We start from the raw sequence: 27,890 nt of genomic DNA, 5'->3' as shown, positions 1-27,890 counted from the left end.
GGTTCGTTGTCATTGTGTAGAATAAGAGGAGATCACACTTCAAAATGACGATTTTTTGGTTTTTGGTCAGCTCATAAGGTTACCACTTAGCAACTTTCTTCACCTTTCTAATTTGCTTCAAACACCGAATGACCACAGAATGATCAACACAGTTCTTTGGCAACTTCTCATGTAGCTGTAAGATCAGGTTCAATGACTGCTCTTAGTTGGTCACTGTCAACTTCTGATAGCTGTCCACTATGATCTTCATTTTCAAGTCTCCTTTGCAAAACTTCTTGAACCACCACTGCACTGTATGCTTGTTAGCAGTTCCAGAGCCAAATGTGTTGCTGATGTTGAGAGCTGACTCTGCTGCTTTATGACTCATTTTGAACATGATTTAAGAAAATCACTTGAATGTGCTTTTTGTCTAAAACCATTTCCCTAGTCTAAAATAAATATAAAATACATAGCAAGTAATAAGTCACTAGAACAAACTCAGAAATGAACATTAAAATGATGTATAACACACATTATTTAGCAATGTATCCCAGTATCAAACAGCAAAGTTCAACAATGTAAAATCGCAATTACTTTTGCACTAACCTAATATTTTTATGGTTGGAAATACAGATCAACCAGACTAAGGCAAGCGCTAGAAGAAAATTCTAGCAGTTCCTGAGGAAGAATTAACCTACTACAAAATAAAGTCTTTCCTCTTTTAATAATAGTTTAGGGAATTTCCTGGAGGTTCAGTGGTTAGGACTCTGAGCTATCACTGCAAGGTGCATGGGTTCAATCCCTGGTCAGGGAACCAAGATCCTGCAAGCCATGCAATGTGGCCAAAAAAAGTTTATATGCTATTCTTTAGAGTTATATTTCTCAAAATAAACAAGTTCTTTCAGGTTTTTTATTGTACGTGCCTATCTCTGAATAGTTAGGGACAGAAACACAGCTGCAACGGTTTAAAAAAGCAACTATGTTTTAAATAAGACTATGTTTTAATTTAAACAAGCCACAAAAATCAAAATCTATTTGCTCATTTTAGTTGGTGCCAAGTGTCTTTTTAGTCTTCTCTAGAAACATTCAATTCTCCATGTTAAAACTCCTGAAAACTTACCACCTTGCTTCTTTGATTTTTCCTTCATTTTCTTTGATTTAATTTCTTCAAGGGTTTTTATTCCAAAATTCAAACTTTCACCTAGGAATACAAATAGCAACCACGTGAGGAACTAGCACCATTTTACCCTTGCATTTTATTTGTACATACACAGCTGGCATTCAAATGTCTTCTCAATGAATACGAGAAAGTATATGTAAATGTGTGTGTGTGAGTAAGTGTAATGGCCACAAGGAAGAGGGAGGTGCTGGTAATTAGGAATTAAATTTCAAAGGTATTTAAGACAGTCTGGACATATTCAATAGTGCTGTAAGATTTATGAGCAGAAACTAGCCTCAAAATAGCCCCTTCTTACCTTGTTTTAAATTGACCCCAGGTTTCCGGGCAGAAGTCATTCGTAATCCATTATGAACTTCAAGAGTTGGTTGCAGGGTAGGTGTTTTGGTTTCATCACCTTCCTCAGAAAACTGATCTATATTGTCAACATTTAAGGCAAATTTCCAATTAAAAAACAGATGTAGAGCTTCAAGTCTGATGCTAACTCACTAAGTTACCCTGATCTTTTACTTGTCCTAACGAAAGAGCTAAAGCTTACCATCATCGTCTTCATCATCGTCTGCAGCATTGATCACCACAGGTGGGTGTGTAGGGCTGGGAACGTTTTCTGAACTTTCTACTTTCATAACACTTCGCAGCTGAGGAGAGGGATTAGACTGGACAGATAATTTGCTCTGCTGAACTGTGAGCTGGCTAGCTTTCACTTCCTCTTCTGGCGACTCAGGCACAGTGGGCAACACAGCTAGACATAAAAAATTAGTTATAAATTAAAAGAAAAAAGCTCCAATTCATCAAAAAACTCCAATTATCTATAATAAGCTTGGTGATTTGAGCACTGTCTTTTTTAATTTATCTCTTTTAATTAAAAATTTAATTTAATTTTTAATTTCCCCATTTTCCCAATTAGGTTCTAAACTTCCAGGAGGGAAAATGTGGCTTCTAGCTAAAAACTATTCACTCCATGTAAACACAAAGTAGGCACTCAGAGAATAAAAGCTAGATGCATAGTAATTATTTACACATTCTAGACATTAAATTTTAATACTGAAATTCTAGACTGTAGGATCAAGAAACAGCTTTTTAAAGAGACAGTGGGTAATACTTTTGAATCAAATCAGAAAGGAGTGAGCCTTTTTTCCCCTTAAAGAAGATAAAAATATACAGCCATCAGATTTTAATCACACAGCAGATGTGGCTTTTAAATGGCTGATCACTCCATTAGGAAATTATTTTAAATGGAAATAAATACTAGCTTTTGACAGAGTGTGAGTTTTATTTTAGATTATACCCTAGAGCAGGATAAGCAAGTTTTTTAATATATAGAAGTATACAGTAAATATTTTAGCCTTGTAGATCTGTGTTTCAACTACTCAACTCTGCAGCAGTAGCACAAAATTTGGCCATAGAAAATATGTAAACAAACGGGCAGGGCTTCATTTCAATAAAATTTTACTTTGCAATACAGGTCAAAGACCAGGATTGCCAACCCCTGGCCTGGACAATCAAGTTTCTTTTGAAAAATCTCTGTAAGCATGGTAAGAAAATGGGAAATGACGTAAGCTAAACAACCTAAACTGTCATGCCAAGAAACATTTGTGAAGCAGCACAGCTTTGTCAACAAAGTTTTAATCATGACTGCTACTTTATTGGCTTATGACTGTGCACAAGTCGTTTAACCGTAATAAAGTTCAGTTTCCTCATCTGAAGTGAAAATAAAACTGCTTTCTCACAAGACTACAGAGACGGCAATGTACTCTGTAAGTGTGTACTCTATAAAGTATGCACGTAGGTGTTCATTATACAGCAACTAGCCTTTTAAAATTAAAAAACGAAACTCACTTTTGCTTGGAGGTAGGAAAAGGCCATCAACATAACGTCCTCTGTTGTGATGGAAAGCACAGTTTAGTTTCTGACATCCCATTGGCTGATTTTCCCAATAACAAGGAATCTCACTGCGTTTTTTCTGTAAGAGGAAAAAGACATCAGTATGACCTGTATTCACTTGGTCGTGTTTTCTGGACAAAGTTCACACAAGGTTAAAAAATCTGAGGCATGTGAAATGATTTTGAGTGTGAGGAAAAGGGGTTGCTGAAAGTGACATATCCTAGCATGATGGAGAAATCAAAGAGCAGGAAGAACTTTGCTGTTCTTTCTCCTTGCCCTCTTCTTAAATGTCCATAATTTAGAAAAGGGGAGTAATATAGTAGGTAAGATTATGGAGTCCAAGATAATAGTGTTTGATTCTCTATCACATTACTTACTGACCATGTAACGTCAGACAAATAATACCTCTTAGTCTCACTTTCCTCAGCTATAAAATGGGAATACAGTAGCTATCTAATCAGGTTCTTATGAGAAATAAATGAAATAATGTACAAGAAGCACTTAGCAATAGAAGAGTCAATAAACTGCAGTTGTTATCTGAAGCTGAGAGTTCAAGATTTGGATAAAAAAATTCTTCCCATTCGTGACTTCTCAAAGGCTCATGTAACACACTAAAAAGGTCTCCTTCCCAAGCTACCTTGCTTTTATAAAAGGGAACAAGGAAAACAAGAATAGAATGATTTGCTGGATCACAGGATATATGTCCAAGAGAAATACATATTAGTTCTAACACAGACATTATATTAGATGTATATAAAGAATTTCAAAGCAACACTATTAAAAAGAGCTCCAAAATGGAAACAAACCAAATGTACAGCAACACTAGAATGGATACATTCCAGTATATACATTCTGGAATACTTTGCAGTATATTCATAAAATACAATGCTATCCAGTAATGAGAGGGAATAAACAATACTATGGGAGCAAAATGAAAGAAGCCAGACAAAAGAGCACACACTGTATGATTCTATTTACAGAAAAACCAAACAGTCAAAACTTTACTATGGCAGAATGGTCAAGATGGTGACTAGTTTTGGGACTGTGGTGAATGACAATGAGGAGATAAAGGGGGAAGACAGGGTTGGAAATGTTCTATTTCATGATCTGGGTGCTGGTCTATTAGGTACACTCGCTCAATGAAAACTCAACATGTAAGATAATGATTTGTGCACATTTCTATATAACTCAAAAAAAAAAGTCCCGATAAGGACTTCTGAAAAGTAATTAATGTCTGATTAATAACCTGCATTATGTTAGATCTCTCATAATAAAGCAGCGTAAGCTTTAAATTTCAAGGCGAACAACAGTACTATTCAAAAACTTCCATTTTTCAATATGGAAGAAATAAATAAAGAAACAATGCCTGAAATGAAAGAACCTTAAAGGTATCAAGAAGGGCAATGATTCCAATATCTGCTATAACTGGGAGATTGATAATACACTGTGTTGGTAGGAATGTGGAAGAATCATGAGTCCCACACGCTGGTAACAGAAATGTAAACTAGTTCAACATCTCTCAAAGGTAATTTGGTAAAAATTACGTCACCCTGCTTATTTAACTTATATGCAGAGTACATCATGTGAAATGCCAGGTTAGATGAAGCACAAGCTGGAATCAAGACTGCGGGAGAAAAATCATGCAGATGATACCACTCTAATCAGAAAGTGAACAGGAAGTAAAGAGTCTCTTGATCAAAGTGAAAGAGGAGAGTGAAAAAGTTGGCTTAAAATTCAACATTCAAAAAAACTAACAGGATTATGACATCCAGTCCCATCACTTCATGGGAAATAGATGGGAAACAATGGAAACAGTGACAGACTTTACTTTCTTGAGCTCCAAAATCACTGCAGACGGTGAGTGCAGCCATGAAATTAAAAGATGTTTGCTCCTTGGAAGAAAAGCTATGGCAAACCTAGACAGTGTATTAACAAGCAGAGACATCACTTTACCAACAAAGGTTCGTATAGTCAAAGCTATTGTTTTTTCAGTTGTCACGTATGGATATGAGAGTTGGACCATAAAGAAGGCTGAACATTGAAGAATGGATTCATTAGAACTGTGGTGTTGGAGAAGACTCTTTAGAGTCCCTTGGACAGCAAAGAGGTCAGCCAGTCAAATCCTAAAGGAAATCAACTGTGAATATTCACTGGAGGGACTGATGCTGAAGCTCCAATACTTTGGTCACCTGATGCAAAGAGCCAACTCACTGGAAAAGATCCTGATGCTGGGAAAGATTGAGGGCAGGAAGAGAAGGGGATGACAGAGGATGAGATGGTTGGGTGACATCACTGACTCAATGAACATGAGTTTGAGCAAACTCTGGGAGACAGTGAAGAACAGAGAAGCCAGACATGCTGCAGTCCATGGGGTTGCAGAGTCACACACGATGGAGAGACTGAGCAACAACAATGTAAAAGAATTATGCCCTGCACTTACTGCCACATGTTTTAAAAAAGTATGGCAAATAACTCAGTCTTTGAAAGAACTTTATAGTATTTATTAGTATCCCGTTACCCTTAAAAGTTAGGTATAATAGCTACAACTGCACTTCCCTGGTGGTACAGTGGGTAAGAATCCACCTAATTCGGGGAACATGAGTCTAATCCCTAGTCTGGGAAGATTCCACGTGCTGTGGAGCAAACTAAGCCCATGTGCCATGACTACTGAGTCCATGTGCTGCAAGTACTGAAGCCTGTGCTCTGCAACGAGAAGCTACCGCACGAGAGGCCCGTGTACTGTGATGAAGAGTAGCCCCGCTGACTGCAGTTAGAGAAAGCCCATGAGGAGCAACAAAGACCCCAAGTAACCAAATGAAGTCGCTCAGTCCTGTCCAACTCTTTGGGACCCCATGGACTATACACAGTCCATGGAATTCTCCAGGCCACAATACTGGTGTGATTAGCCATTCCCTTCTCCAGGGGAATCTTCCCAACCCAGGGATCGAACCCAGGTCTCCCGCATTGCAGGCAGATTCAAGACTGAATCTGTAACCAGCTGAGTTACCAGGGAAACCCATGAAGCTACCAGGTGCTACCACTGTTATCACCAGGGAAATGCAACCAAATAAATAAATACATAAATGCATAAATAAATGTTAAAAAAAAAAAAAAGCTACCATTGCTCTTTAAAATAACAACTATCTAATTATTTCTTGAGGTAGCACCTAATGCCAATCTTCCCTGCTCCTGGATCTGTCTTTGCTTCTTTCCTAAAAGCAACCTTCAAATTACTGGATATGATAGCATTATCTTTAAACTGAAGTCACAGGACATTTATTTAACATGTTTAATACCATTACTGAATTTTATTTCAAAATAAAAAGTAATACACAAACAATAAAGATGACTTGGAAAATAAAATTAATACCTATTATGCCATTACACAGTGAGTCACTTATTTTGATATAGAATTCTTAAAAAAAAAAAAAAAACTGTAAAATGTATTGATTCACATTTAAAAGAAAGGTTTTCCATGTAATTCTGTACATTTTTACTTAGCAACACACCCTCATAGTAACATTCTCCTACATGATTATTTCTTTAGCTTTTAAAAAAGCCATATATATAACACATGGTTCAAAGATATACAGCTGGTCCAAAGATACACAGTGAATGCTCATCATCTGCCATAGTTTATGCACTATAAAACTACCGTAAGTATTTAACTAACAAATACGGAACCAATTCTGTCCCTTAAGGACCCAGGGACTGAACCTAAGTCTCCTGCATTGCAGGCAGATTCTTTATCCACTAAGCCCCTGGGGAAGCCCCATATAATGGGCTTCCCAGAGCAAAACATGCACATGTATTGCTGCGTTTTCACCTTTGGGAGAAGTGTGTGTTCTTTGTGAACCCTCATGCAGAGATCGTAACAGAAACACACATATGAATAACTCCAGACTACGGCTGTCGTCTATAATCAGTGTATCCTTACTCTATCACTGTAATAAATCAGAATTCACATAAAATGCAGGAAACGTGGGAGATAGATATTCAATCGCTGGGTCGGGAAGATCCACTGGAGGAGGAAATGGCAACCCACTCCAGTATTCTTTCTTGGAAAATCCCACGGACAGAGGACCCTGGCAGACTACAGTTCATGGGGTCACAAGAGGTCAGACACGACTGAGCACACACACATGCATGCATGAATGCATGCATCAACCATATGCTAAGTCCCTTGAGTTTTCTAGAGATTTCCAAATGTATTAGGTTGATGCAAAATTGCGGTTTTTCCATTGTTGAAAGTTGCTGTTTCATACTGGAATATATTCTTAAATAAATGTGATTACGTTACACATAATTTTAATGTGCATTTCTCACTTTATGTCTTTCTGCTAATGACTTATTACATGCTGTTTATTTTATATTTATTTTAGACTAGAGAAATGATGTTAGACAAAAAGAAAATTCAAGGGATTTTCTTATTCAAGTTCAAAATGGGTCAATAAAGCAGTGGAGACAACTCCCATCAACAATGCATTTGGCCCAGGAACTGCCAACAAACATACAGTGCAGTGTAGTCCAAGAAATTTTGCAAAGGAGACAAAAGCGTTGAAGATGAGGATCAGAGTGGCTGGTCAGAAGTTGACAATGACCAACTGAGAGTAATCATTCAAGTCGATCCTCCAAAGAACTCAAAGGTGATCATTCTGTGGTTGTTCGGCATTTGAAGCAAATTGGAAAGGTGAAAAAGCTTGAAGAGTGGAAGCCTCGTGATCTGACCAAAAATCAAAAATATCACTGTTCTGAAGTGTTGTTTTCTCTCATACTATGCAACAACGAACCATTTCTCGATCATACTGGGATGAGCAACAAAAGGTGGATTTTATACAACTGACGATGACCAGCTCAGTGGCTGGATGGAGAAGCTCCAAAGCACTTCCCAGAGCCAAACTCGCACCAAAAAAAGGTCATGGACACTGGTGGTCTGCTGCCAGTCTGACCCACCACAGCTTTCTGAATCCCGGTAAGACCATTATATCTGAGAAGTATACTCAGCAAATCAACATGATGCACAAAAAACTCCAACATCTGCAGCCAGCACCAATCAACAGAAAGGGCTCAATGCTTCTCCACAACAACGCCCAACCATTGCACAAGCAACACTTCAAAAAATTGAACAAATTGGGCTATGAAGTTTTGCCTCATTCACCATATTCACCTGACCTCTCACCAACCGTCACTTCTTCAAGCATCTGGACAACTTTTTGCATGGTGAAGGCTTCCACAACCAGCAGGATGCAGAAAATGTTTTCCAAGAATTCATCAAATCCCGAAGCAATTTATTTCTCATTGGCAAAATGTGTTGATTGTAATTAATTCTATTTTGATTAATAAAGGTGTGTTTCGAGCTAGTTATAATGATTTAAAATTTGCAGTCTGAAACCGCTATTACATCTGCAGCAATCTAATATATGTTCTTAGAGACTGGCACAGCGTTCCTAAGAGTTGTGCCAGTTTACTCTGCTTGCAATGTTACAGCATGATTTTTTAAAAGTTGCAAGAGCATTTCTTTTTCTGAACGTACTTAGTGAATCTATGTGGAAGACAGAATAGAATGTTATTTATTTGCTAAGTCATGACCAACTCTTTGCAACCCTACGGACTGCAGTCCACCAGACTCCTTTGTCCATGGGATTTCCCGGGCAAGAATACCGGAGTGGGTTGCCATTTCCTTCTCCAGGGGATCTTCCTGACCAAGGGATCGAACCCACGTCTTTTGCACAGACAGGTGGATTCTTTAGCACTGAGCCACCAGGTACTCAGCTGAAACCAGAATGGAGTGGCTACGTAACCCCAGACCTACAAACTGCGTATTTAGGCTCTTTCTTCTTTCCCCACCCCTTCTCAAACAATTCAAAAGTCATTATGTGAGGCTGAGAGAGGTAGGCACAGATGCTGGGAGAGGAAGGGCAAGTGGCCCAGAGCACAGTGGTAGAGGCTGACTGAGATGAGGAAGGCATCCACGGGATGAAGTAGAATTGGCACAAGTTGTCAGGGTTAGCAAAGCATTTGTGTAGGAGGATAGCCAGCACAGTGCTGGAGCCTGAGAAGGGTAGGAAGGCTTCTGTGCAGAAGCAATCTCATGATAGGGTGAGGAGGGTGTACTCATGGAGGTCAGCCTAGAAGGGGCATCAGAGACTAAGCAGGGTGAGGAAGGCAGGGTCTTCCTGATTGGGGGTCTAGTGTTGTCAGAGGATGAGCCGAAGGGGGGCGGGGGGGGGGGCAAACGAGTAGAGCATGTGGACCTGGACAACCTTGTTAGGCCAGAAAGTGAAGACGTGTTCAAAGAAGGACGGAAACATCACAAAGATACAAAAATCAGCTTTAAGGGCTCTTATTGGCCAAACATCAATCTGAGGAGGAAAAAATGATAGTAATGGCATATAACACACTGAATAAAACAGGAAATCATTGAGACCACACATAAAAACTTGGAAAAAAAAATTTCATTCAAAATTTGATATGAAATGGGATAATTACAAGGTCTCAAAGTACCTTTCCAAAACATAATTACAAAAAAAAAAAAAAAAAAAATGTACAGTGAAGCAATCTGGTGGCTACCACCTTAATGAAGTGATGCAAGTTAACATCAGTAATGGGATAATTAAAATTGTACACCACTCAATGGTAAGCAGTGAGAAGAATATCACCTCTGTGATATTCCTGCCAAAAATATAAGATCTGAATTTAGCAATGAGGAAGTATTAGATAAACCCAAAGGGAGGAACATTACACAAAATAACTGTCCTATAGCGACCAAAAATGTCAAGGTCAATGAAAGGCAAGAAAAGACTGATCAACTGTTCTAGACAGAAGGCCAAATCACTATGAAACTCAATGCAGCACATGATTCTGGACTCACTCCTATTGCAATAAAGAACATTACCAATTCAAGGGCAAAACCTGAATGGGATCTGAGGATTCAATGAGAGTAATATATAAACGTTAATATTCTAATTTTGATGGTTTATCACAGTTATGGTTTAGTGGAAAGTTTCATACTATATTTGCAACTTTTCTCTAAGTTCAGACTGTTTTAAAATAAACACAGAAATATAAACACTACCTAAATATACATATATGATTTTCACTTTAGACAAAATTACCAAACGGCCTTTATGAAATATGATACTAATTCATACCATAAAGCATCTCGATATTAAGTGAACATTTCACTAATGACAGAAATTTCACTAGGTCATTAAAAAAGAATTTAACCCACATGTTACATAAGATGATTTTTACTGCCACATTTTTTATTGTCCCATCAGGACACAAGACTACTTACTAAAACACAAACTGAAGACTTACATCAATCTCCATGTGCCGAAACCTGCACACCTGTCGAAAACAGCGCCCTTCTTGCCATAATGTGCAAACAGTTTCATTTCCCAGTGCAGCTTCACAGTGACGGAATGGACAGCTGTCACCCTGTGAACAGAAGGAATAATACAGAAAAGAACTGTGGGATCAAACCAGCCCCCAGGCAAAACGCTCACTGTAAAGTTCTCGGTACCTAGACAAACAGGGAGAGACAGGGAGAAAACAACTGAAGTGGGATGGTAAGAACAATCAGAGGTCAAGAAATGTTTAATTTCCTAAAACCTATCCTTTATCTGATCTGACAACATGAATGACACAAGCTGAGAGACGGGGTTCAAAAATACAAGTGGGAATATTAGGTACCCTTAAAAAATATGTTTTACAGTTAATCTTCAAAACTATTTCATATATCCTGACTTGTATAACTAGCTTTAAATGGAAAATTAGAAAGTAATTAGAATTTAAGTATAATTCCATGTTTCACCATAAATTTCATACAATGCTACTATTTGAAACAAAATGCTACTGTTGTGCAACTTGTTACTTAAAGCTTTGCTCAAAACTAACAATTTAAAATATAGTACCAAAATGATTTAAGAAAAATACTTGGGGGAAAAAAAAAACACATGTATAGAATTAGTCACAAAGGAATAACAGAAAATAATAGATAAATCTAAATGGAGCTGCAGAAGAAACAAGCTGAAAAGCACGAAGCTCCAACAAAGAAAAAAGCTCTAATAAACCTGCAAAAGCATATTTAGAAAAGTGGCTTTAGGATTCAGCAGGAAATCTGAAGGGAGAAGTCAAATTCAGTCCACGACAATTCTATAAATACAATACAATCCACCCATTCATTTACTACAAAGTAAATTCACTAGATAAAGATCAAAGTTAGCAAGCCACAGTCAAGTGTTCCTAATTCCTTAAAAGCACCCTGAACAGACTGATTATAGCTATAAGAACACCGAATGATGACTAAATGCTATCTTTTTACTTCTGGAGTATGGAGAACATAAAATGAACAGGAAAAAAAACGATGAGCAATAAATTCCCTTAGGAATGCTATCCTTTACGAAAAATTGACAGCAGATAATAAACATTGAGCAAAACACAAAAGACACCTTGGTATGCTGGGAAAATTTTATTCAATTTTATTAGGGAAATCATAGAAAGAACTGATTTAGAGATGCTAATTCTTACTTTAGTACAAGTAGAATAGAAAAAAAAATAGCAGTCTTCTCCTTGATTAGGCATGCTGAGTAGATCCTTAGATGAGAAGTGGCTTTTTGAAAACAAGCCACTGCTTCCTCTAGGCGAGGACCAGCTCCAAGTCCTCTTGATATGGGTTTAATCTTCCAAAAGACAAGTCAATCACAGAAATCGTCTTTTAAATGTTAATCCTAAAATGAGAAGACAATGAATGAAAATATTTCAGGTAAATTCTTTCAACAATCTTCTCCAAATCACCCTGACCAATGAACAGAGCCTTATGAAAATTCTGATTCATATTTTAATCTGTGAATGTTGTATATTCTCATCTACAATGCAAAATTTTTGTTAAACAGCCATGCTTCTTTCTTTGCATTCTCTATGGTGCTTCACCATAAATTATGTAAGCATTATATACTCAACAAATGATCTGCAGTTTAGATTATTAACTTGGACTATTTTACACAAGATAATTTGCTAAATCTGTATTTCTGACAAACTAGACTTTTTTCATCTAATTATTCACAAGCATTTTTGTTATTTCCAAAGTATATAATTCTAAGTATGTGGAAAAAACTATCTCACTGGAATAGCTGGTGAACCACTACCCCTGAAAAATCTGTAGAGCGAGCTAATACAATGAAGATGACCGAAGAGCTGCACACCAATTACACAAAAGGAGCAAAAGAAGTTCTCCGGGCTTATCCCTAAAATAGTGCTTATGCAGAATGACCAGCATTCCCTCTCCCCTTAGTTCTTGCCATACCATAGTTCTCACACTAAAGGGTTCAAGAAAGCAAGCTTCTACAGAAGTAAAAATACATGACAAGAGCACATGTCAGAATCTGGAAGGGGTTTCTACAAACCCCTACATCAGAGGATAAAGTTTCAGAAACATGGATCTGGGGACTTCCCTTGTGGTCCAGTGGTTAAGACTCGCAATTCCACCACCCAGAGTGTGGAACTGGTCCCTGGTTGGGGAAGTTCCGCATACCAAAAGCTTTTGGCCAAAACAAAACAAAAAGATCTTAAAAGAGAAACACTGATCTACAACTTGAAATTAAGATGAATCAAATTCACATTTTCCACTAACAATTCCTAATCCAAGAATAGCAGGCCATGGTAAAACCAGCCTTTGACTCAGCAACCTAGGTTAGAAGAGTTATGTTACTAAACACACACGAAACCTTCAAAATTTAAATATCCTATGGCTTTCAATTCCATTTCCAGAATTTATCCTGAGATTAATATTCAACAGTGGAAACAGTGACAGACTTTATTTTTGGGGGCTCCAAAATCAATGCAGATGGTGACTGCAGCCATGAAATTAAAAGACGCTTACTCCTTGGAAGAAAAGTTATAATCAACCTAGACAGCATATTAAAAAGCAGAGATATTACCTTGCCAACAAAGGTCCATCTAGTCATGGCTATGGTTTTTCCAGTGGTCATGTATGGATGTGAGAGTTGGACTATAAAAAAAGCTGAGTGCCAAAGAATGGATGCTTTTGAACTGTGGTGTTGGAGAAGACTCTTGAGAGTCCCTTGGACTGCAAGGAGATCCAACCAGTCAATGCTAAAGGAAATCAGTCCTGAAAATTCATTGGAAGGACTGATGCTGAAGCTGAAACTCCAATACTTTGGCACCTGATACGAAGAACAGACTCATTTGAAAAGACCCTGATGCTGGGAAAGATTGAAGGCGGGAGAAGGGGACGACTGAGGATGAGATGGTTGGATGGCATCACTGACTCAATGGACATGAGTTTGAGTAAACTGTGGGAGCTGGTGATGGACAGGGAGGTCTGGAGTGCTGTAGTCCATGGGCTCGCAAAGAGTCAGACACGACTGAGCGCCTGAACTGAACTAATATTCAACAAATATGCAAAAGAATAGTGCCTAAGAAAGTTCATCACCATCTTCTAACAACGAAAAAACACCTAGAAACCTACATGTTCAAAAACTGATGCTTCTATAAACCACGAAATGACAAGGATTGCCAGCAAACACCGGAAGCTAAAAAAGCAAAGAAGGATCATTTCCCTACAGGTTTCAAAGAGAGCACGACCCTGTCAACACCTTTTCAGACTTCTAACCTGCGAAACTGTGAATAATAAACTTCTGTTGCTTTAAGACACCCAGGTATGTGGTACTTTGTTATGGAAGCCCTAAGAAACTAATATACATTAAAAATAGAGTCAACTGATCTTTGCCAAAGAAGCAAGGCAATTTCAAAGAAGAAAGGACAGTCTTTTCAACATACAATGCTGGAAGAAGAGGATACCTGCATGCAAAAAAATATATCTAGACAGGGATCTTAAACCTTTCACAAAAATTAAAATGGATCACAAATGTGAAATTATAAAACTCCTAGAGAATAAAACAAGAGAAAATCCAGTTGATTCTGGGTGTGGTGATAGCTTTTTAGACATAACACCAAATGTACAGTCCATTAAAGAAACCATTGATAAGTTGGAGTTAATTAAAATTAAAAACTTCCACTTCTCAAAAGCACTATTAAGAGAATGAAAAGCCAAGTTACAGACTGGGAGAAAATTTCTGCAAAACACATAACTGATAAAGGACTGGTATTCAAAATATACAAAGAACCCTTAAAATGCAACAATAAGAAAAACAAATCAGGGACTTCCCCAGTGGTCCAGTGGTTAAGACTCCACGCTTCCAACGCAGGGAGCACAGGTTTGATCCCTGGTGGGAAACTAAGATCCCATCACCCATGCCATGCGGCACAGCCAAAAAAATAAGTTAAAGAAAAACTAATTTAAAAATGGGCAAAAGATCTAAACAGACACCTCACCAAAGAAAATATACAGATGACAAACAAGCATATGAAAAGACACTCAGTATCACTGGGAGTTGCAAATTCCTTTTAGAATGGCTGACGAAAATCCAAAAACTGATACCACCAAGTGCTGGTGAGGATATAGTAGCAGGAAGAAAGCTAGAAAAATATAGATCAAATGTTAGCAGTAGTTATAGTCACGGTGGTAGGATTACAGGTGGCTATTTATTATTTTATGCTGAGAATAACACTATATTTTCTAATATGATGAAACACAGATGTACCAGAGAATTCAAGTCTACCCTAACTGACCTGACCATTGTTGATATGCTACAGAACAGAACAAGGACTGGGTCTTTAACACTACTTCACCAGTCCACTACCAACATTCCTCTGACCACAAAGAGAATGCATTCCACCATCTAGGGTACACCAAAAGGTAACTTTAAAAATCAGAGGGAGAGAGGGAATTTCCTGAGGGTCCAGTGATTAGGATTTGGCACTTTCATGGCCTGAGTTCAATCCCTGGTTGGGGAACTGAGATTCTGTAAGCAGAACGGCCAAAGAAAAGAAAGAAAATTTAGAGGTGGGAAAAATTAGTTTGAGATTAACATATACATACTACCACATGTAAAATAAATAATCAACAAAGACCTACTGTATAGCACAGAATATTATAATACTCTGTAATAACCTATATGGGAAAAGGATCTGAAAAAGAATGGATATATGTATACGCACAACTGAATCACTCTGCTGTACACCTGCAACTAACAGAGCATTGTAAATCAACTCTACTACAACATAAAATAAAAACTAAAAAATTGCCTCCAATGGGATCAAGTCTCTAGGAATTCACTACAATGACACACACAAAAAGAAAAAGTATTAGTCAGAAAAGAAAGGAAACATTTTACAACAGAAAGGAGGCTTTGGTGTCCCCTTCATCCCTGAAATCAACATCCCAAAGAACATAAATGAACTGTTGTTGGTTTCAGTAAGACTGCTACATATTAATCAAACAAAATGAGATTTATGAAATAGTAGAATAGCATGAGTTGTACTCCCCACCCCCCTGCCCACCATTTTTTCAAAATCGATTCTGTAAAACACCCCGAGGTAGGCAAGGCAAGGCATGGAGAGACTGAATCCTGAATAGATATGCATCACATTACTAATGTTTAAATAGAACAGTTCTTTCATATATCCCTTTTACATACTGAACTTCTAAAACTTTCACTGGGGGGTGGGGGGAAGGCTATAACTGCTATGCAAGAAAATAGCCCCCAAAAATGTAGAGGTAAAAAATTCACTGTAATTATTACTACATAAGACAAAGTCCAAAACCATGGTGCACATTCCCTTTTTTTAAAAAAAGAAATAGTACCCAAGATAAATAAAAATCTGAATAAACACTGATGAAAAAGACAAAACTGAATTATAGGATATCACTATCAGGACATTCCCCAGAATGCAAAAAGATGCCAATGTGGGAGGAAAGATACATAACATGGAAATAATTCCAGAAGATTCAATTTCTACACAATGAAAATTATATAAGGTTGGAATGGAACTGGTAGAAATGATAATAAAATAACAATACAAAGAAATTTCCCTAAACTGGATGAACTTAAGTCTTTTAACTAAAGGATTCATCAAATGCCAGGCAGAAATGTTCTTTAAAGACATCACTACTTCACCATATACCATATATATAATGGTGAAATTTTTGAATTCCAATGGTAAAGCAGAATTATACAGACTTCTAGGAAAAAGCAGACTGAAAACAAAGGAAAGAAAATCAGACTTGACATCTGACACATTATTTGAATCTCTAAAATTTCAAAAGACAAAATATCCAGAATTTAAAGGTGATATTATTACTCTAGATTGAGCTTTTCAAATTACATTTCAAGAAAAGCTCAGGACTGGGAAGAAAGTTTTAGAAAGTCTCATAAAATATGTATCATATATGTACTCCACATATTCTTTTAAAAATTACTAAAGGAAGCGGTCTAACTTCAGAAAAAAAAATTAGAAAAAATAAATAGAAAAAGAACAAAACAATGAAAAGGCATTTTCTCATTATTTTTTTAAAAAGTTTTAAAGCAACTACTTGGGGGTGTCTGATTTATGATACAGCTGATAAATCCTAAATAAACTGAACCATATAGTATATCAATAGAGTAACAAAACATGATCAAAGAAGGTTTATTCCAGAACTAAGAATGGTTTAACATTAGGAAATTCATTACTAGAATAAACAGGGGTTAAAAAAGGAAACTCTGCAGTATCTTAAGATTTCAAGAACAGAAAAATGGTGAAAAAATATTTAAAACTGTAGTTTTTTAAAAGTTAAAATGGCTTTTTAAAAGAAGCTACAAACATCTATTCCCAATAAAAACTCTGTAAATTACAAGGAACCTTCTTAGCATAAGTGTACTAATTGATCAGAAACTATCATCATATGTGACATGGTAAAACATTACAAGTAAATCACTCAAGGGAAAAAAAAGCCTGTCTGTACTACCGTCCAACACCGTTTCAGAGTTCAATGCATGCAATAAGGGAAAAAAGTACCAAGATTAGAAAGGATGAAGCAAAAAATTTAGTATCTGTAGATTACAGGCTTGCAAACTATACAATCTAACAATCAATTAAATAAATTTTAAAAACTAACATATTTTTTAAAATCAGTAAATTTCTTATGTTCCAACAACAATCATTCAGATGATAACAAGAGTCCTAGTCACCATAAAACTAAAATATATAGGAAGAAAACAAAGAAATATAAAAGACCCCATCAAATTAGAAACAAAACCAAAACTATTAAACTACTAAGGCACAAGAAGACCTGGATAATGGAGAGATAATGGAGTAGAGGCTTAAAGAAGTTTACTTTTCCCCTAAATATCTTAAGTAGATTGAATACAATTCAATTCAAAATCTCAATGATACTTTATTATTGGAAACTGACAGACTGCAAAATTACTTAGAGTAACTAAGAAAATCTTAAGAAGAATGAGAGGGCCCTGGGCTTCCTGTAATTACCACAGGTGAGAAATATAACATTTAAATGTAATATTGGCAAATGAATGAGTACAAGATAAACAGAATTCAGGCAATTTCTGGAAAAAGTGGCATTTGAAATTAACAACAACAAAAAAATTAGCCATCCATTTGAAAAAAATAAATTCTATATCATACAAAAAAGGTTTCAGGAGAACAAAAGCAAGGATGACAAAGACGCTGTAACTCACTAAAAGGACCACGTAAGAAAGATTCTGAATTCATAACTATGAGGAGCTAAAAAGCATTTTTGACAATGGTTAAGGCGAGGAAGACAGGCAATGTCATGTAACTACAATCCTTAGATTACATTTTAATATAAAATATGTAAACACTTAAGTACTGGGAAGAAATGAATGGGTTTTTTTTTTTTTTTAGTAAGCTCAGGATGAAAAAAACCTGTCCTAAACATGATACCAAAGTTACAAACCAAGACAAAACTCATAGACGTGACTACATAAAATGAAAACCCTTCGTACAGCAGAAGATCAGCAACATGGCCAAGGATTAATACCTTCACTAAAAGGGGTGTGTTAAGAACTTTTAAAAATCAAAAAGACTTCACTAATACAGTAAATTGGTATAACCTCCTTAGAGAATTATAACAATTCTACAAATTCACATTTAAGAACTGGTTCAAAGAAATAGTTCACATATATGTGTGTGTGTGTGTGTGTATATATATATATATATAGCTGTTTTCAGGGGCTATTTTTGTTTTCAATGGTAAAAACTCAAATGTCCATCAATGAAGGATATATTAAATTATTGCATATCCATTTTTATAAAGCAACAAACACAGTCATTAAAAAGAGGTGAGGCAAAGCTCTGAGTATGGACACGGAACTATGCCATGATGAACTGTTCATGGTGGTTTTCTCTGAGGAGGCAGAATTACAGGAAGAATCCACCTTGTCTGTATTGTTTTTACTTTTATTATAAGTACATATTATCAAGAAAAAAAGAAGGGATAGTGATATTTCTATCAAAAAACCCCAAAACTTGTAAACAATTACAAGAAAAAAATAATGTGTTGACAACTATCTTTTTGATTTCTTACTGGTTCAGGAAAATTATGCTGTAAATTACAAAAATGTTTACCCCTTTAATGATTAAAAAAAAAAAACAAACCCATTTCCACACTTACATTAGCTGGTTGATCTCAACAGGAATGTCTGGGTCTTCACTGAGTTCCAATTTATTACGCCTGTAGGTCGAACCAACACTCAATCCATGAATTAATAATAATGAGGCAGAAAGAATTTTCCTCCTCACATTGCCAAGGAAACCTCTCAGCCACAATTCAAACACAGGATGTGTTTTTAAAATATCTCTCAACTACTGAGAGTTTAAGTCCATTCAAATAACCTTTGTCAAACTGGAGACAGCTAGGGTTAGTTATCTCCTCAAAAACAAAAAAAAAAAACAACAAAAAAAGAGTTCATATAAAAATGAACTTGAGATTCAAAGGATTATTAAAAAGAAAAAAGATCAATCTTCCATAGCCGAACAATTAATTTAAAAAGAAAAAAGAAAGAAAAAATTAAAAAAAAAAAAAAAAAAACACCAAAATTCAATAAGATCCAATTTCTGGTCTTCAAGATTTCTTCACCTATTAAGAAAAAAACAGAAACCTTCCCCCATCTTTATTATCTGTATAATAAAAACATACTTGTATGTAAAAATATAGTGTTTTATGTATAATATACATATACATATATACTAACTGGCTTATAAACACACACACACGTACACAAATGTGTAGAAATAAAACATCTGGGTAAGTTTTCCCTTTTAAAATACACTACAAAAGCCTTTAAATTTGGGTCATTATAAAAATAGTGAATTTCCTCTTATACCAAAGTATCATGAAGTATTTTAATGTTACACTAAATTTTGCCCAGCCGACAAAATAAAAATGAAGGGAAATCCTTACACATATATCAATGTGTATAATATGGATGTATGTATATTGTCACATCATCTTTTATCATCTTCAGGGAGTGTTTAACCAAAAAAGATAGAAATGTATAGTTACAGAGTAACTACAGAGTGGTGCAGCAAGCTGTAGAAGGCAGAGCAGCATTATAGCCATCCTGAACTGGCACTGTCAAAATACAGGAAGTTTCTATCTAAGGGAAGATTTTTTTTCTTCTTTTACAACACCAGTGTCACTGGCATGACATTCAATAGTGGCCCTGCAAAGGCTTATGCAATCTAGTTCCAAATTCTTTACTAGTGATGGCTACAACTAAAGACTTTGTAATTATCCATTTACTCCATTTAGTAAAAGGGTAAACTTTGGGAGTTCAAATTTCATTTCACAATGGTACATTTACCATTTAAGAATTTCAAAAAAAAACAAAAATGAAGAGCGATTTTGATACATAGAAATGAGTTCTAGATTTTGAAACCAGCCCAGTAACAAAGCAATTTGATTCTCATGTAATAAATACTACATAATTTCTAGGCTAAATCTTGCCAAATACTATCCAAGACAAAACTAAAATCAAAACTTTAAAAAAAGTGGACACCTTTTACTCACACTTAATACTAGTCAATTTTCCAGGAAATTTTTGGGCAGGGAATATCCCCAAATCTAAAATGAAAAAAAGGAAAAATTGGGATCTTACATTAGTTATTTGGTCTGAAACTTTTACTAAAAGTCATCATAACTGGCCTCCCACTCGATCACAAAAACATACTCTCCGAGTGGAAAGGGACAAGATCAACTGAGATCAATTCTTTCATTTTACCAGTGAGGCAATGATTACTAACACATGAAAATACTGACTGCTTATTTTGAAGTAAGAGTTAAGGCCAAAATAATCTCACAGTTAAGAATACAGTATTATGGGTCATTCAGTGTAATTTTTAAGAAGACATTTACGATCACTTAAACTCAGAGAAACATTCTTTGGGAAACGGATACTGGTTTTGTCACAGTATGCTCATGGGGCTTTCATTTCTATTCCCATTTAATCTTCTCCAATTCTGTAAATTTTTTGTCATTTACCCATAAATTATATAAAACTACCTATATAATCTTTTATTGTATTTACAATAAAAGTTAAATAGGGCAATTCAAAGACTAAAAGTATTTTTTCCTAATTGTTTTCTAATGTTTCCATTTTATATAGAACCAATCTTAAATATAAAGGGCAACTCTATCACGCTTAAGTTGAAATTGTAAAATTGACCAGTATGAGGAGGCAATTAGAAATTCCAAAGTATAAAACAATTTTGTCAACTTTTGTTTTTGCCAAGCTGTAAGTATGAATCAGGGTTTTTAAAGAAATAGAAAAATACTGGTGGGGGGGAGGGGAGATATATCAGTTTAGTATGAAAGTAAAGTCGCTCAGCTCCATCTGACTTTGCGAACCCATGGACTATACAGTCCTGCCTTTTCTCTATTTTATTGGTTTCACAGCAATCAACCTTCCCAAGTTGAGAGAAATTTTAATTTAAAACCAATTACTAGTTCAATCTACCAGCCAGAAATAGCCTAAGGCCTTTCAATGCTGCACTATATTTTTCTAATTAAAATATCTCTTTTGCCCTCTCAATTGGTACAAACAAAATTTCAGGTGATAGCTTACTGAATTACTACTATGAAATCTTTAATCTTCACTTTGTCGATACTGTATTACCTCTGAGGAATTTTCTGCCCTTTCTGTTTTCAGGTTTCCCCAGATAGTGCATAAAGAATAATTAGTATAACTACATATAACAATTATAGCAATTAGGATACACTAACATAGCAATAAGTTGCCCATTTTAAATGGAGAAAGGAAAAAGAAATTAAGGTAATATTTCTTTTTCATTGCTTTGAATAACTTCATTCTCAGGATCCCAGCTTAGAACCAATGCAGAATAATCATAGTTAACATTTTTCAAGTTCATTTTCAGAAACATCAGCTGTTCTATATTATCAAAGTCCAGGCTCATGATCTGCTTTGGATGGAAGTGGCTATTTGCAGTAAAGACACATTCAGATTGCCAACTACACATGGGGCAGCTCAGATACTGAATGGCAACTTGGGTCAAAGCTGGCCATATGTTCACCTTCTTCTGCCAATAAAACAAAGGGTCATCACCCCCTGAGATCTCTGAATACTTCTCTTTGAAGTATTCATCCACCACTGCCATAGCAGAAGGAAACATGAAGCTTTTGCCTCCAATGGCAACATTATCTGCAGCTGAACAATCAACAGATCCTGAAATGGAGGTGCCTTCTCTTATAGATGAGGTAAATGAATCAGCTCCTACTATAGCTGAGGGGCCAGAACCTTCTGAAGTTGCAATATGGGAGACCTCTGGTGAAGATTCCATATAGTTACAAACTTCTTCTGCAAGGATCTGCTTGTAAGTTTCCAAATCAGCACCTTGAGGAAAAAAGTCTCCCAAACTGTTTTTAAAGCAAGGATCTAACAAAGTAGCCAAGATACAGGGCTTGGATTTGAGCATGGCACTTAGTAGGGTGTCAGTTTCAAGTTTCAGAGATAAACTGTCTACCAGATTGAGGGCCTGAGTAATACCTCTAACTTGAAAATCTTCTCTGAGTTTCTGCAGGGAAAGGAGTAGATGATGGATGAGGGGTAGCACCTGATTCAATCCTATGGTCTTCACACTCACTTTCTGGGTGGCCTCCTCAAATGGTTTAAGAATATCACAAACATATGTCATTAGAGTCCACTGAAGGGAGGTGAGCACAACTCCACTGGCTCTACCAAGACTATGGTGAACTGAGTAGCAATGCTCCAAGAGCCATTTTAACATATAAAAGGTAGAAATCCAATGGCCAGCTTCATCTTGTTTTAAATTTTTCCATGGAAGTTGGTGATCATTTTGGAACTCTTGCAGTATCTGACGGGCCTTGACCGAATGACTAAAATGATGACAGGTTTTCCTGGCAGCCACTAACATGTTCTCAATGCTTTTGTGCTCACAGAAAAAGTCCTGAATGACTATATTTAAACAACGCAGGAAGCATGGTACGTGGGTAAAACCGCCATCTTTGACTGCGTGTACTACATTAGAAGAACTGTCAGAAACAATGAAGCTAGGGATGAGGAAATTAGGAGAAAGCCACAGACCAATCTGGTCATTTAATTCTTGTAAAATGTTGGTTATCAAACAGTTTTTGGCTAAACCTGTTACACAAAGAACTGCCCACCTTCTAAAGTTGGGGATCCTGCCATTATTGAAAGAAGGTGTAGTTTCCAAAGAGACCCAGTGTACAGTCACAATGAAATAGTCAGTGGATGGGTCATGGGTCCATATGTCCACAGTCAGGTGGATCTTTTGAGTCTGAACATTCTCCAAAGTTAAGAAAATTTTTTCTCTGACAGAATCATATAATCGAGGTACAGCCTTAGTGAAAAAGAAAGTTTCAGACGGTAACCTATAGTCAGGGGCCACAATCTGCAGGAACCTCTGAAAGGCTGGGGTTGAGAAATAGTTGTAAGGATGCATATCTTCCACAATCATTTGAATAATTGCCTGACTTATTTGACTTGGGGTTGAATTTTCACAGTATGCTGTTTCTTGCTCTTGTGCATGCATTTGAGTGTCTTGCTCTGCAACAGGAGTAGGACTCTCAGATCTTCTATTTTCAACCTCTAATACAGGAGGTTCATCTGAATCAGAGTCACTAAGGTGCTCAGCTGCTACATCTTGGCTGCCTGCAGACCTCTCTCCATGCAAACTGTCACTCAAGAGATCATTTCTCTCAGTTTCAGCTTCATCTAATCCATTTCCAACTGCACCACTGTCTTTGTTGGCAACTGCCCAATGGATGGGATGAGTGGCCTGCAGGTGTCGTTGAAGTGTTGAAGTTCCTAGGTGAGAACCTGGCCTACCCCGGCTCACACTTCGTTTACATATATTACACACAGCTCTTGAGATGTGCTGAGGATCAGTATAGAAAAAATTCCAAACTGCAGATGTCTTGGCTCTTGTTCCAGGAATTAAGGCATGCTTGACAATGTTACTTTTAATGAGAAATCTCCCTCTTTGTGCCCTCAGGGCATCAGATACTGATTTATCACGTTTCTTACCCATTGCATTATCTAATGGATCAGCAGGGATATATTCAAAGCTTCCACTGCTTCCAGCAGAAGAGGGAGATAAAGGTGCATCCAAAGTAAAATCCTCCTCTCCACTTGTAACTCCAAATTTGTTGGCCCTTGTCCAGTGAGGTGAATGCCTTGCCTGCAGATGTCGTTGAAGAGTAGATGTCCCGAGATGGCTGCCTGGTTTACCCCTACTAACACTTTTTTCACAGAGGTTACAAATAGCCCTCCAGGTATACTGCGGGTCCACATGAAAGAAGTGCCACACAATGGAGGTCTTGGCTCTGGTACTCGGTAAATAGATCTGTTTTTCTATATTGCTTTCAAACAGACTTTCTTCATCCTGCTCAGGGGCACTAGAAGCTAACAAAGTAGGGGCATCTGCAACTGGCCTCCCAGATACCAAATCCTTACTAAACTTTTTCGCAAGGATCAGTTTCTTTCGCCGCCTTTTCCCCTTAATTCGCAAACCCTTCTTTCTTTTCTTTTTAGTGGGCAATTCTGCCTCTTTATCCATTCCTTCTGCTACCATCTTGCCCTCTACCACATCTTCTTCATCTGTATTAGAAGTAACAGGAACACACCCCAGAATCCCAGCACCACTAAAAGTGCTACATCTTCTACCAGGAGAAAGTGAGGAAACTGGTACACTTAAGGTACATACACTCATCCTTTTTAAGTCTCCAAAATTCGTACCAGAATCTGTTAGTGAGTTTACTCCTCAAACATATACACAGCTGTTCCTCTCTACTTGCATTACCTTTTCTCCAATTTCTATGGGGAGTCAAATTCCCTTTGGACCAATGACTTCCAAGCCAGGTTATTTTTGGAGGAAAAATGACAGCAATGGAGAACATTCCCAAACTTTTTCATAGAGGGCTTTAAGATCCCTTCCAACTTTTTGAGTTCTGAATTCAAATAGTCCAATTTATTCATGTTTATAGAAAAAGAACGGAGACCCACTTTCCCAGTGTAATAAAGTTGATAAGTAGCAGCTAGAAACCAGGTCTTTTAAATCTCAGGTCCATGTTCTTTCTCTTTCAACAAAAACTAAACCTCCTTGAAATGTCTTCAGCTTTTAAAATATGTATTTTTTAATGCTGCCTCAGGATAGCAACATCAATTTCCCCTAATTCTATATGAACTTAATTATTTTCCGTAAATTTCATTTAAACAAAAACATAGTGCATCATTCAACATTCACCACTTAGGGCTGCAATTTGGCAATATAACTCAAAACGTCAATTCTGGAAAGTTAAATCAGACTCCACATACTGGTCATTAACAGCAAAATGCTATTTGAGCCCTTTCAACTCTAAAACAGTAACAGTAACACAGTTCTTTTAAAAATATGGGCAGCAAAAAAAAAAAAAAAAAGCTTTGAGAGTAAAACTTTAAAATTTTACTCACAAGCGATTTTTCAATTTATTTTTTGTATCAAGAGTTAATCCATGCTTGGTTTTCAGACATGTTTAGACTGGAGAAGCTGTACAGCCTATAAACGAGTAACTCCTAAGTTTGACTCTATATAAGCAGCAAAAAATGAAATACTAGCTTTAAACCATTCTCATGCCTTCTTGGTTGATCCCTCCCCTTCCCCCAGTACCTACACACATTTACCCTAAAAAACATCGCTATCACTAGTTCAGCCTCCTTCTCAAGGTCCAGAACCAAGGGCTGGAAGATGTCAACAATATGAGCCTTCCCCATAGGAATCCGCACCGATTATGGGAGTTTAGGGGGTGTTCTTCATTACGGTTTCATCAATCCCACAAGGAGAACGGAAGTGTCCCTGTTGTTCTTGATTCCGATGCTGAGGGCTGGGGGTGGGAAGTGTAATTAAAGTACGGAAGGGGTGTAGGATACCGGAATAAGGTCGGTGGCTTTCTGTGTGTGGAGTTTGAGAAAATCTCCCAAGTAGTGGGGCCCTAGAGAGGAATGAGAGTAGGTAAAATCAGCTCCTAGCACTCAATCCGATTTACGCAGCAGGGGTCCGCTAAACTAGGGAAACTCTCGCCCCCGAAGAAACCGATTTAGTATCAGTTCTCCTCTGGAGGAGGGTAACAAGTCTGTTTCCAGGGGCTGCTCCAGGATCCCAGTTTCGCCAACACCGGATGTGGGGGAGGGGAAGAAGGTTGGGAAAGGAGCAGGCGCCGTGGGGGTGGGGGAAGTGAGGCGGGGGCGGGGTGGGGGAAGTGAGGCGGGGGCGGGGTGGGGGCAGGGTGGACGGGAACTGGAAGCGGGAACCTGGGGCTCCCAGCCCACCCTGGCGACGGCGGCCGCTGGAAGGTGGAGGAGTGGGTCGTTACCGCAAAACCTAAGGACCCGCTCTGACTTTCCGGGCTAGGCCGCGACCCAGGGGCGAGGGGAGGCCACGGCCACTCCCCTCGCCCTCTCCCCCACCTCCCCGGCCCCAAGCCACCCGGGAAACAAAAAAACGGGTTTAGTTACCAGAGAACAGAAACTTTACCGAACCGTCGACACTATCCCCGACTCCCGCTTGCTGCCACGTCTTTCTTCTTTCTTAGCCGCTGCCGCCCGCCGTCTTCTCAGCAGCAACACCAGCAGAAATCCAAGACTGCCAGAGTCAAAGATGGCGCCCGGCTACAGGCTCAGCTCTAAGACCCTGCCAGTAAAAGTGCCAGCACGACGCAAGCCGTAAGGATTCTGGGAGATGTAGTTTCCTCTATGAGGCGATGCTTAAGATGGCTTCCCCGTTTGGGAGGGTCACGTGAGACGGGAGGCGCTAAGCCGCAGCATCCCTTATCTTTTAGAAGTTTTAGAAAGTTACAGGTTTCTTGAAACTGTCTTTTATTAAAAACAGATTTTTAAAATCAAATTGACATAATAAGCGAGAAAGCCGCGAGAGTTTTCTTTAAGCCGACAGTAGGCACTCAGTTTATTCTCACCAGTGTTTGCTTAATGAATAAATCCAAATCCTGTGTAAATTTGATTTAGAAATAAACAATTTTTTCCTGCGATGTTGAAGAATTTGTGCTTTTATTTTTATTTGCAGAAGTGAAATGTGTTTGAAGGGAGTTTTATTTTTTAAAACAAATTTTCGTATTGGAAAAAACAATTCATGCTCATTAGAAAGTTGAGGGTTAAGATATGAAAAGGAAATACATCCGTTGCTTACCCACTTAATTATTAATATTAACCTTATTTTCCCAATGGAATATCTTTACCTTTTTTCTTCGATTATAAAGGTATAATTTAAGTGAGTTTTTTTTAAAGGTAATAATAGGGAAATATAAAAGTACAAAGTTTAGATCTCTATTAATCTCATTCCTGAGAAATAATCTCTCATTAATTTATCCTGTATTCTAACTTTTTTGTATGCGAATACATTTGAATATATTACACTAATATAGTAGGAACCCAAGATCCCCCTAGGGTTATAAGCTCAACAGAACTTGCTTAGGATAACATTCTACTGAACTTGGATAAAGGATACAGTCCTGCTGTTAAGAAAGGATACCCTTTGATGGTAAAGCAGTTGAGACTACAGGCACCTTTTATTTCCTCTCGGTCTTGTTCCTTCAGCTACCAGCTTAATGTGAGAGTCCCAGCCAGTCCAGGACTGGGCATGAATCAGGTCAGAAGGGTGTTGAGTCTCTTCACACTTGGACGTTTATCTGCTTTCAAAGTGAGAAGCCACATTAGAATTCCAGCCCCAATCACTCCCTTACATGACAATCCTCTGATTGCCATGTCAACCAGCCCTACAAGCAGGTTCTTGGTAACCAGTTTCTGTTTGTGCCTCAACACCTAGGGTTTTTCAGTTTAATAGAAGGCTTTCTAAACAGCTGAAGGGTTTTCCAGACTAGGGCTTTCAAGATGCATCCTGGTCTGATTAGTGTGCTATATACAGTGTTAAAAAAGAAGCAGGAGCCCCCAAATGGGGTCACTTATGCTAAGCACCACCAAGACCTAATACCTAAGGTAGTTTTGGCCTCTCCCAAGAGTGAGACATTTTAAACCAATCAGTCTGAAATGTCCTGGTCTGCACTAGTGAGGCAATCTGCCTACTAAGATTCCACCCACCTTTCAAAGGAAAGGTAAACTTCCCCAAATAATCCACTTTAAACTTCCTTGTCCTACCCTCTTTCTGCCTGTAAAAAAGCTTCTATTTCCTCTTAGCAAAACTTCCATTTTGTACAACTCTGTCCTTCTATTTGTCTTCTGTCTGGTTCATGAATCGTTGAATAAAGTAAATTTCATCTTTAAACTTATTTAGTTCAAGTTTTGTTCTTTAACAATTGTTGTATTTCATCAAATCTAAGGTATCATTGATTATGTATTTTATTTTCTAGACCTCTAAGAGAAAAAACTGCCAATTAAACTGATAGACCATTGATCAG

At 37.4% G+C, this 27,890-nt stretch overlaps 2 protein-coding genes across 4 annotated transcripts in view; both read right to left on the bottom strand.

Moving 5' to 3' along the window:
* The window catches only part of ZC3H11A (zinc finger CCCH-type containing 11A), a 44,881-nt gene extending 18,741 nt beyond the window's left edge, over positions 1-26,140 (bottom strand). The window contains exons 1-9 of one of the 3 annotated variants that reach the window (XM_027564187.1): positions 25,978-26,121; positions 19,998-20,051; positions 18,600-18,659; positions 11,573-11,772; positions 10,361-10,480; positions 2,996-3,119; positions 1,695-1,898; positions 1,455-1,571; positions 1,100-1,180 (exon numbers count right to left, since the gene is read on the bottom strand). In XM_027564187.1, coding sequence (XP_027419988.1) covers positions 1,100-1,180; positions 1,455-1,571; positions 1,695-1,898; positions 2,996-3,119; positions 10,361-10,480; positions 11,573-11,626 — 700 coding nt within the window. In that variant the 5' untranslated portion in view covers positions 11,627-11,772; positions 18,600-18,659; positions 19,998-20,051; positions 25,978-26,121. Of the gene's footprint in view, positions 1-1,099; positions 1,181-1,454; positions 1,572-1,694; positions 1,899-2,995; positions 3,120-10,360; positions 10,481-11,572; positions 11,773-18,599; positions 18,660-19,997; positions 20,052-25,977 lie in introns of all 3 variants that reach the window. The other 2 variants (XM_027564188.1, XM_027564189.1) reach the window with 2 other exon arrangements.
* ZBED6 (zinc finger BED-type containing 6) lies at positions 19,975-25,398 on the bottom strand. The gene has a single exon (XM_027564186.1). The coding sequence runs from the start codon at positions 24,194-24,196 to the stop codon at positions 21,254-21,256; it is 2,943 nt and encodes a 980-aa protein (XP_027419987.1). The 5' UTR covers positions 24,197-25,398; the 3' UTR covers positions 19,975-21,253.
* Positions 26,141-27,890: the final 1,750 nt, after the last annotated feature.

The sequence above is a fragment of the Bos indicus x Bos taurus genome, chromosome 16 (assembly GCF_003369695.1).
Source record: "Bos indicus x Bos taurus breed Angus x Brahman F1 hybrid chromosome 16, Bos_hybrid_MaternalHap_v2.0, whole genome shotgun sequence".
NCBI lineage: Eukaryota > Metazoa > Chordata > Mammalia > Artiodactyla > Bovidae > Bos > Bos indicus x Bos taurus.
Note: the sequence above shows the minus strand (reverse complement) of the source record. Positions and strands in the feature narration are given on the sequence as shown.

What these genes read in the sequence shown, in the direction of transcription:
- ZBED6 (XM_027564186.1), bottom strand. Translation starts at nt 24,196, where the DNA reads ATGAGTGTATGTACCTTAAGTGTACCAGTTTCCTCACTTTCTCCTGGT.